The sequence below is a fragment of the Syngnathus leptorhynchus genome, chromosome 2, assembly GCF_054491065.1.
Source record: "Syngnathus leptorhynchus isolate UIUO chromosome 2, UIUO_Slep, whole genome shotgun sequence".
Taxonomy (NCBI): domain Eukaryota; kingdom Metazoa; phylum Chordata; class Actinopteri; order Syngnathiformes; family Syngnathidae; genus Syngnathus; species Syngnathus leptorhynchus.
This window is the reverse complement of record NC_141196.1, coordinates 20084169-20095257: the sequence shown is the minus strand read 5'-3', so window position 1 is coordinate 20095257 and position 11089 is coordinate 20084169. Positions and strand designations below refer to the sequence as shown.

The 11089-nt window shown below is 42.7% G+C and overlaps 1 protein-coding gene and 1 long non-coding RNA gene across 2 annotated transcripts in view; one reads left to right on the top strand and one right to left on the bottom strand.

Moving 5' to 3' along the window:
- Positions 1–2239, bottom strand: part of LOC147061191 (uncharacterized) — a 5683-nt gene extending 3444 nt beyond the window's left edge. The window contains exon 1 of the long non-coding RNA XR_015062969.1: positions 2005–2239. This is a non-coding gene — a long non-coding RNA (uncharacterized LOC147061191). The remainder of the gene's footprint in view (positions 1–2004) is intronic.
- On the top strand, positions 1825–10699 carry LOC147061190 (androgen receptor-like). The gene is made up of 9 exons (XM_085901172.1): positions 1825–2984; positions 3725–3861; positions 4058–4174; positions 4852–4968; positions 5057–5263; positions 6294–6438; positions 6915–7045; positions 7166–7317; positions 9316–10699. Exons 1-9 carry the CDS (start codon positions 1966–1968, stop codon positions 9493–9495), a joined length of 2205 nt encoding a protein of 734 aa, XP_085757298.1. The 5' UTR covers positions 1825–1965; the 3' UTR covers positions 9496–10699.
- The last annotated feature ends 390 nt before the right edge of the window (positions 10700–11089 follow it).

The window sequence follows — 11089 nt, the reverse complement described above, 5'->3', positions numbered from 1 at the left end:
TTATGATCTCAAAGAAAAATGTTTTGTGTTGATATTTTTTTCATGTACACACAAATCTCTAAAACGAATGTAATTATTTTATTTTATTTCGGAACACCTTTTCCTCCCCAAATTGTTCTAGATATATATACCACTATATATGGAGTTCTAAAGTTGAATAAGTCAGACAGTCATGGCACGTCCCTCAGTTTCTAGGGCAAGGGTGTCAAACTCATTTTTGTTGTGGGCCACGTCGTAGTCATAGTTTCCTTCGAAGGGCCATTGTGACTGTCAACACTTAGGCTGTATAGGCTACACAACAAACGGATGAATAACTGGTTTTGAAATCCCAGACTAGTAAAAACTGTTCAAATATTTCAAAAATATTTAAAAAAAAGATAGCAATATCTATTTTTTAAAAGTGAAGACAATTTGGAATTTTAGTATTGACAAATGAAATCGATGCACAATTTGTCTTCGCGGGCCACATAAAAGAGTGTGGCGGGCTATATCTGGCTTTTTTTTCACCCAAATAAAATGTGTTGCACTGGTTAGGAGGCTCTTGACTGGAAAAAAAAATATTTCACAGGGGCTACATTATTGAAAGAAGGTTGATTGTTTTGAACCACACAATTGGTTTTTTTTGTTCTGTTTATTTGGTAGGGACCATGAACACATGACATTTGTGAAAACGATAATATGCTTTACACCAAGTATTACTCCACAATCACTCAAACATACACCAGGAATGCCATGTTTAGTCTAGTGGGGGCACATACATGGTATTGTAAAGAAAATGTTGGTCTTGACTTGAAAGGGGAACGCAGAGGTTGGAGAGGCTGAGCTGTGAGTTAGTTCGTGTCGAGCGTATGGGCGTGAGTTTTGTAAAAATGTGTTCTATTGCACATCTATATTTCATATATTTTGGTAGAAATGTGTTCTATTGTTCATATGCACTATGAACTATAGTAGTATTAACTGAGCTAGGGTGCTTGTTACCTTGGCTACTGTTATTATTTTGCCTTGATGATGCTATTATTTGTTTACTAAGGATTTATTATCATTATTTGTTTATTAAGTTATTATTACCATCCCTTTCTAATTACACTGATTTTAAACCTACTTCAAATAGTAGGCTAATTGATTGATTAGATATATTTTTATAATTTTTTTTTTAACTTGAAGTCTGAGGGAGACACCTTATAAGCCCGTCAGGGTTTCTCGTCTTCCTTGCGCATGACCATTTTCTTTGAATTATTTTCTCTCTTCATGTGACAATTGTGTTATTTTTTTGTGTGCTAAATAATAAAATAAATAAATAAAAAATTGCCTGTTTTTTGGGTGAATAAAAAGCGATCAAGTTGCACCAGCGACTGCGTGCAGCCTTGACCACAATGAGGGGCATTACAGTATCTTTAATGATGTACTAATGCCAGTAACAAGTAGTGAGATGCAGAACAATGAAATTGGAAATTGTCTTTCACTTGATAATCCCTTTCCACCTGTTAAGACCCTCAAAACGCTCGTGCGTGCGTGCGTGCGTGCGTGCGTGCGTGCAGGAGTGAGAGAAAGAGAGAGGGGGAGAGAGAGAGAGAGAGATTTATTTGAGGGTATTTGTAAAATTTAAAGGTTGGAAAATGGCTATTTCATGCCAACGTTTTGTGCAATCCACAATGTAAATATATGTTGCTTTTAGGACACGTATTTTTTTGTACTAAATGAAATATAAACAATAAAGAACACACAAGAGCTGGACGTTTCTTGTAAGTGCCCTGTGGCAGTCACTTTCCTTTCCAAACAGGGGTTTTCCTCTCGCGAGATCTGGGTACGTCACACGCTGGCAAATATATAACGGAATTATTGTATAATTGAGGGGTATTTGTCACTGTTCGTGATTACACAAATGCCTGCAAAGTTGCGCTGGGCCAGTTTTTAGGTCGTTTACGTTTGGATTTGTGTGTGCACCAGGATTTGTTGTGTTAAAAAATGAGAAGGAAAAAAGAGAGAGAAAAAAAGTTGCCCAACCCGCCGATTCGATCGTCAGGACGTCCCCTCTTTCCCGACGAGAGCCGATCGGCTCAGACTCATCCGGACTTCATTCCCCCTGACACGACCACATCTCTCTCGAGCTTGAGAGTAACTCGAGCACTGCTCAATCGAGGACGGCCAACGCTTGTGCTCGGGATGGATTTTCGCTCCACTTTGTCCGACTTAGAGGAGCCGGGCAACTCTTCAAGACACGAAAGAGAAAGCTTTGACACCTGTCCATGTCCGAATACGGCCGAGTTCAGCAGGGCCGTGTCCGTGTCTCTGGGTTTGGACGCCTTGTCGTCACCTAACGGCAACGCGACGCACGGCGCGGGTGGCACATTTGCTGACTGCGAGTCGGCTGTGGGTCAGAGTTTCCGGCCAGTGGTGGAGTTCGACGCGGCTCGGAGCCTGCACTCACGACGCAACGCCGACCCGAGAAAGGACGAATTCGTAGACGTGTGCCACGGAATCCAGCAGGTGAGCTGCATGGACCTTCTGAGGTCAGGCGAAGCGGAGGGCGTGCAGACTGTGACGCGCGGTTCGGTGATATCCACGTTCCTGAGCAAGGATTCTAACTTGTTTGCACACTCTGCCACGGAACCGCCCTCCCAAATGGACCATCTCTTCGCATCCAAACTCTACTCCGCCTACGCCGAGAACCCGAACTTCTACCGAGACACCCCGGGAGCCTTGCGCGCAAATGAACGCGCTTACAGCGGCCGAGTTGAGACGAATCGGGAGTGTAAATATTGTAACTGTGGACAAGCAAGTGGCCGATCCATGCAAACGTGTGCCTGCGTCTGGCACAAGGGTGAGGACAGTAAAGGTGGCATGGGAGCCACAGCAACAACGGCACAAGGCTACGACCAAATGGAAAGTTACCAAAGTGAACCTTTTCACGGGCAGCTCACTTATCCGTCAATCAAGACTGAGCAGCCAGCGTGGATGGAGTGCACAGAGAGGGGCGGCTTCAGGTAAATACAGTAAGAGTGACAACAACAATTCTTTTGTTTGATTCCATCGCGCCAGGGGAGGGCAAATTACTCTTTATTAACTTTCATTCATCCGCTACAACTTTCTTCTAATCAGAAACAAAAGGGAATATTTTGCGTGAACGGCTCGTCTGCTGACTGCATTGTCATGTCAAGCTTCACAGTTGGTTTTAATGAGCGTTCCTTTCTTTCATGTTGTCCTTTTGAACTTTTGGGTAATGCTCTCTTCAGTCATTGCTCTAATGCTTTAATGTCGTGCAGGGCAACAATATTCATTTTGCGACGGTTGCACAGTGCCACATGGCGCGGGCGCGCCTCACACGCACACGCACAAATCTGTCTGGCTCAGTTCAGCTTTCCTATCGGTGTTACACAATTTGTGTCACAACACCATGTGCAGCTCACAGCCTTGGCCTTGTTGTGTGCCTGCTCAAAGCTCACGCCTGCCTAAACTTTTGCAGTCCTCTTTGCACAAAACAGGTTAATATATCAGTATCCATGTAAACATGAGATACAGCACCTGCTGCTGATCCTGTGACGGTTTGCATTTTGTTTTTAAAACGGTACGGAAAGCTGCTCGGCTTCATAATACAGCGAGTAGCTTATATGACACAATAATATCTTTCAGTGTAATCAGATCGCTGTTGATGGGCTGACGAAATGTTGGCTAAGGTCAAGCACATTGACCAAAATCCAAATGGTAGCTTGACATTTGTGTTCAGGCCTGAAGACCTGTTGCCAGCTGTTTTCCTGTCAGATCGCCGGGTGTGTCAGGTCTGTGGGGATGATGCCTCAGGTTGTCACTATGGAGCAGTCACCTGTGGCAGCTGCAAAGTATTCTTCAAGAGGGCCGCCGCTGGTGGGTGTGACACGCACATACACACCATTGCTCATCCGCTTATTCCATTTCTTACTCTCGCTCACACGCAAAGCCAACCAGGCCTATTACGTATGAGCCGACATCCATCTATTGTTGCTCGTAGTAAGACAAACATAGAGCAAGGGCATTGTTGAACTGGCCCCATCATCCCCCACCCTTCCGTCCCTTTTTACAGGTAAACAGAACCACCTGTGTGCTAGCCGAAACGACTGCACTATTGACAAGCTGAGGCGGAAGAACTGCGCCTCGTGTCGCTTAAAGCGGTGCTACATGTCAGGAATGAGCCTCAAAGGTGAGCAACTGGAGATCAGAGCAAAGTGTGTAAGTTAAACTGCTGGGTCAGCGGATATGCATTACTTGACATATATTGGATCAGAAAGGACGAATAAAATGTTCTAACTGAGGCGGATTGGTGGTGCACTGGTTAGGACCTCCACCTCACAGTTAGCAGGGTGCCGGTTCGATTCCACCTCTGACCCCTCCCTGTGTGGAGTTTTCTCCGGGCACTCTGGTTTCCTCCCACATCCCCCAAAACATGCTTGATAGCCCGATTGGGCACTCTAAATTGCCCCTAGGTGTGAGTGTGAGTGCAGATGGTTGTTTGTCTCTGTGTGCCCTGCGATTGGCTGGCAACCGGTTCAGGGTGTCCCTCGCCTACTGCCCGATGACCGCTGGGATGGGCTCCAGCACGCCCATGACCCTCGTGGGGACAAAGCGTTACAGAAAATGGATGGATGGATGTTCTAACTGGAATACAGTGGAACAAATCTGTTCTTGAATCGTCCAAAAGTGTGTGTTTTTTTCCCAGCAGCCAATGACGGCAAACTTTCCCACATGGTTATAATAACCAGGGGTCTTTGTCTGAAAGTCTGCCATTGTGCAGCCAAATTATAAAAGAAAAAAGCTCAACTCAATACATTCTTTTATTGCCGTGTTTCTTGTACTGCTTGTTTCAATTGCCCATGGTAGGTCGCCGGCTGAAGGGAGTCGGCCAGACGAGGAGCGGGGAAGAGGAGCAAGCAGCCTGGCGACACGGAGACGGAGTAGACAGGCCGGGGATAAGAGATGCCGTTACCGGGGCTCGAGGTTTGCCCATGTGATTCTTTTTATTTTTCTTCTTTTTGTGGCTGATTGGCCGACTGACTGCTACTGCTGGCTATTTTCCTCTTCCCAGGCTTCCAGGGTGCAGTTCTAAGCATCCCTCCAACTGTACGCTCCCGCATATCCCTGCTCAACGTACTTCGGGACATTGAGCCTGGCGTCGTCAATGCCGGGCACGACCCTGCCCTTCCGGACAGTGCCGCCTCCCTGCTTACCAGTCTCAATGAGCTCGGGGAGAGACAACTTGTCACAGTTGTCCGCTGGGCCAAGGCAATTCCAGGTAATTCACTGCAATTCCAAACAACTATAAAACTAATCCAGTACAAAATGTGGATATATTCTAGCCATTAGCTGACAAAATACTGATCATCAGTCATTTAGCGTTAGTGCCAGTTATTCTCTGGGCCCAGCCAGAGCATCAAACAATCATCACTAGGGGCAAATGTGTTCATATCCAAATCGAGAATGGCACATTAGCATTGGATTGAATAGGGAAGTCAACTAAATATGTATTTTGACATAGTAAAACATAAGACAATTGCGGTTTCAAAATTGCACAGTGTGTAGCGGTTAGCACCTGAGTCTTACATTCAGTCGGTTCTGGGTTTGAATCTCAGGAGGCATGTGTGAAATTTGCATGTACTCTCTGTGCTTCAATAGGATTTTCTCCTCCAACATTAAAACGCGCATGCTAGGTTAACTGGGGATTTCAAATTGTCCAAAAGTATGAGTTTGATTTTTTTTTTTTTTCATTTAATCTATACGTGTAACTGCCCAGAAAAAGCATCCATCCTAAACTGCTTCTCCTCAGGAAGGTCGCGAGCATGCTGCCGGCCTATCCCAGCTGACTTCAGGTAGTAGACAGAGGGCACTCTGAATTGATTGCCAGCCAATTGCAGGGCACACAGACAAACAACCATGCGTACTCACAACTATGGGCAATTTAGAATGCTCAAACGGCCTACCAAGCATGTTTTGGGGAGTCGGAGTTGCTGGGGAAAACCCACACAGGCATGGGGAGAACATGCAAACTCCACACAGGGAGGGCCGGAGAAAGAATCGAACGCGTAACCTCTGAACTGTGAGGCGGATGTGCTAACCACCGTACTGCCCTCCTGGGACATTTATATTTGCAGCGCCCATTGTAAACGAGCTAGTAAGCTGTTGACTAAGAATTGGATTCTCCACAATTTTTTTTCCTAACAGTGGCATATGGACTTAGTAGCATTCTTCTGGGTCCAATATACAGCATATGACCATTATGACATTGTTAAAACAACAAATGCAATCAAATTTTGTTTTGTCAACAGGCTTCTGTAACTTGCATGTGGATGACCAGATGACTGTCATTCAGTTGTCCTGGATGGGGGTGATGGTGTTTGCTCTGGGTTGGAGGTCGTACACCCACACAAACAGCTCCTTGCTCTACTTTGCTCCAGACCTTGTATTCAATGAGTAAGTCAGCCTGTTACGTTGCACAGTTCTGTGAAAGAATGATCGAATTTTGTGAAACCGCTGTGCACCCTTAAAGTTTTGCTGGGTGCAAAGTGTGAGGAAAAAAAGTAATCATCCTTGCTCAAGTTGTAATTCAGTTAATAGTCTTGAGTTTTGAAGGTGAATTTGGCTCAGAGGCCGTAAGCCTGCTACAAGCAGTTTCCACTTGGCAGTTTTAGCAAGGACACAGTAGAGAGTGTGCCGGTGCCACTCTTACTCTTTTGGGCTTCCTCTGACCCGCATGGTAATGGATACGCCTGCCCCCGTTTATGACCTCTATTTTTCCTTTCCCTGTCTGTCCTTCTCTTTTTTTCCATTATCCATCTCGCTTATCTTTCTCACCTCTCTTTTTCCTAGCTCTCCAAAGTGCACCTTATTTTCTCACATCTTGTGCTCCTTGTTCTGATCCTACATTCTTATTATTTTTGTCCATGCAGCCAGCGGATGCATATATCCAGTATGTATGAGCACTGTGTCCGAATGAAGATTCTGTCCCAACGGTTATCCATGCTGAAGGTCACCAAAGAGGAGTTCTTGTGCATGAAGGCTCTGGTCCTCTTCAGCATCGGTGAGTCTCGCAAAATCTAGTCTAGTCAAGTCAAGTCTGAAATGATTCTTGGGAGAGCTGCTTGAATGGATGTTTATTCTTGAGAGTTGCTGTGTTCTTGTATTTGTGTTGTGTTGTCAGTGCCAGTGGAGGGCCTTAAGAATCAGCATTGCTTTGATGATCTGCGGACTTCCTACATCAAGGAACTGGACCGCTTGGCCAGTCACCGTGGGGAGACCACACGAACACAGAGGCTGTTTCAGCTCACGCAGCTACTGGACTACCTCCAGTCGGTAATGTGCACAACTCCACCTTTACACAGCTCGATGTGACTTTGAAATCGTTAATACTATAAATGTCATTGGGAGTCGGCGTCACTAAACTGCAAAGTTCATCCAAGTTTCGACATCCACCAGCAATAAATTTTCCCCATTATCCAGAATTAACATCGTTACGTAAGGTTTTCCTCTCTTTCAATTATATCAAGGCTTTAACAAAACCTTTCATTTTGTAATTCCCCCCCCCCATATGTCGGATTACTGCCCCACGGGGTCCAGAAGATCTACCGCGAGCAATGTTCATGTGCCTCCAAGTTTGACTTTTCTGTTCTGCTTCGTGTAACAGAATCAGGGTCGTAGCCAGAGAGTTTACAGTGAGGTGGCCAGGGTGACAAGACCACTCACTGAGGAGTGGGCAAGCACATTGTAGGACTGGCAAAAAAAAAGTCGCCCAAGTCAACTTTAAACAGTGCTCATGTTTTGTTTATGAATTCTTTTTCCGGGCTTCATTGTACCCCACCTACACAGACATTTACAGTCTATTAGCACCCTCTTTTGGTGGAAGTTAAAACTGCATCAGTGATGTCTGTTAGAATAATTAGGTTTTGGCGCAGTATTGACGCCGGATAACTTGGAATTATTGTCTGTTCAACCCATTAGAGTGTTGTGACTGGGATTTGAACTGGGACTCGTCTTCTTCCTCTTGTTTTTCTTCTTCTTATAATAATAGTAATAATTATAGTCATCGTCTGTCACGGGATTGGACCGGCTCGAATACAGAGCATCCGATTGGAAAAATCTTGACCTTTTCAAAATGTTACATATAACTGAACTGTCCTAAAAAATGTCCTTAACAAATGTACTGTGTATGAGAAGTAGAAGATGTCCTTTACTACATTTAATCATTCCAAAATGCTTGACTGCTTTTAAATGTTGTGCATTGATTTGTATTTAGTTTAGCAATTTATTCACATACCACTAGGGAGAGCTGTCTTACCACTAGTGGCACTAATACTACACTGACAATTCCTGCACTACAGTTCACCACAGGTTTAGTTAATCTCACTTTAATTGTGCAAAATAGGCAGTCAGAATAGTGTTTCTTGCACAGTGGAGCTTAAAGGAGCAATACAGAAGAAAAAAAAACAGCTTAAAAAATGCTATTACAGATGCCTCATTAAGTACCAAAAATAGTCCTTTAATTGGACAATGAGGTTGTCTAATTAGGAGTCCATCTACAGTTTCTATATGCATTTATCTTTCCCTACAGCTGGTGGTTCTGTAATCTAATTTTACAGTAATTCAAAACTGCCCCAAAAATTTTTTTTATGCTGTAGCATATTACATGTAATGTGGACAGTAACAGTATAAAAAAGGATAGGTGGATTATCCATTGCTGTACTTTCTCTTACCTACTTACATTTATAGTTATAAATGTAAATAAATAAATACATCAATAAACACATCAATAAATACATAAATAAGTAAATAAATAAATACAGTTCAATATGTAATTAGGACAACTTTATAAACCCAGAATCATACTTGTGTATTTAGGAACCTTTAGTGTTGATTAGAATTAGAACCATTATTGTCAAAACTCAAAAAGAGAAATACACACCAACAACACATCATATATGTACATTTACGCATATAGTCATATATTCCGTTATTGTGGCGATACATGTTCCAATAGTAATTAATCATTGAAAGACTTTTGAGTTATTATTACATATGAAGAAAAAAATGGAAGGTCTTGCTGAAGATGTCACCACTAGAGGGCGTATATGATCCCACCAAAGTATTCATCGAAGTGAAGAGCAGCAATGATGAAGAAATGTTGAGAAAGAGTTCTTTGGTACTACATGTTAGGAAAGCAGCAAAGGAGCCTGGCTAGTCAAAACGTTACAGTTGCTGTTTCCAAACGCTACGTCACGATACCGACATCGCTGTCAAATCTCCATTTAAACAATCTGTCTGTTTAATGACCCTCATTCTTTGCCTTTCCTGCAGATTGTGAAGAAGTTGCATCAATTCACTTATGAGCTTTTCATTGAAGCTCAGTCCCTGCAGACCCGCGTCAACTACCCGGAGATGATCTCAGAGATTGTAAGCGTCCATGTGCCCAGGATCCTTTCAGGCCTGGTCACGCCCATCTTATTTCATAAGTCGTCTAGAGAGCAGACTCTTTGATTGTGCTATATGTCACTTGAGATCTGACACACCCTCCTTTAAACGGTTGTGGTAAAAATATCAAGAATGATGGTGCCAGTGGATGATGGATTGGCACAGAGGTACCGCATCTGGATAAAAACTAAGTGAGCTCCTTTTTTCTGCCTAATGTATTCTAATTGTATCAACTCTGTTCTTCTTTGTGCCTTCTTTGCATGTTGTATCAAGTGCATCAAATGTTACTTTGGCCTACTATGGCAACACAAACCTTCAGCTTGAAAGCTAAATTGGTAGTGGGGAGATATTGTTTGCAGAATCAACTCATCTGTGGTTTATGCACTAGCATTTCCCCCCCTAGCTTTTTTTCTACAGTGTGCACCTTATCTAACTAAAGTTCATGACTGACGGTTAGGGCTCGTCATTCATGCAGAGTTGCTGAAAGCTTTTTAAAACATTTCTGAAAGCAATGGAGTGTTCATATATTTGTACAATTATGAAGGCAACTTGAGAAAAGAACAACACAAAAGCAGCCCACATTGACAAGTGGTTAGCTTAGTGTATTTTACAATTTGCTCGTTTTTATTATTTGTATTATTTTATGTAATTTGACTTTTCCACAGTTGGAATTTTTCTACAAGTGTACTTTTTTCAAAGTGTTGTTTGCAAGTTATCTGTTGTGTATCCCCATTGTAGCTTCTGATTGTGAGGTAGGTGCTGCGATGTAAATTTCCAGTGGAGAACCTGTTCATCTATGACAACATGTAATAAAAACAGGATCACAAAAGTGTACTGTGTAATATTTGGCGGCACAGAGGTCAAGATGTTGTGCATTATGACAAGAGGCAATACTTTGCAAAAGTCTGAGGCTCCTACAAATTTTCTTACTATTGTTACATCGTGATACAATAAAACTGCGTATAAAAGCCCATGGCGATGGAATTAATTGGAATTTTATTTCATTTAGCATTTTGGAAGCAGGTTCTTATAAAATTACACTGTTAAGCAAATTGTGTGTATTTTGTCCTGAATAGTGGCTCTGAGATACATTTCACAGTATCCTATGCAACTCTGTATGTGACAAATCAAAGTGAAATGTCAGCGGAGGTCACTGTAGTCGACCCTGGCCTTTCATTATTTCCATCTGTGATTTGCCCATTTGCCAACTGTGTTCTAATGAAAAAAAAAAACATAATATAATAACTTGAGCATTGCTTTAGCAACAAATCTATTAATGGCCCTAGATCTTTGCATTGTACTGTGTGTCAAAGTTCATGTGCACTGGTTGTGTCAGTGTCAAGGAGACCTGGGGAAAGTATGGACGGAATGCCACTTCAGGTTCATCCACAGTCTCTTCTGACTGGCCCTCACGGTAACCATGAAATCACAATAAAACATAGTGTTCTGAGCTTTCGATTTGAAAGAAATGCCTTTCTTTTTCAGTGCAAAAGTGTTTAAAGATGTCATTTTCATGACCGGAGACTGCTTATAATTTGTATTCCCTATTTATAACAATGTACATATACGAAAAAAAATTGAAACAAAATGATGTGGATTTTTTTTTGTTGCATTAAAAATATTCTATGTAGAACACATTTGAGGTAGCATGCTGGCTTGG

Coding starts and splice junctions, on each gene's coding strand:
- LOC147061190 (XM_085901172.1), top strand. CDS start 1,966: ATGAGAAGGAAAAAAGAGAGAGAAAAAAAGTTGCCCAACCCGCCGATT. Junction 2,985..3,724: donor ACAGAGAGGGGCGGCTTCAG/GTAAATACAGTA, acceptor ATTTGTGTTCAG/GCCTGAAGACCTGTTGCCAG. Junction 7,318..9,315: donor TACTGGACTACCTCCAGTCG/GTAATGTGCACA, acceptor CCTTTCCTGCAG/ATTGTGAAGAAGTTGCATCA.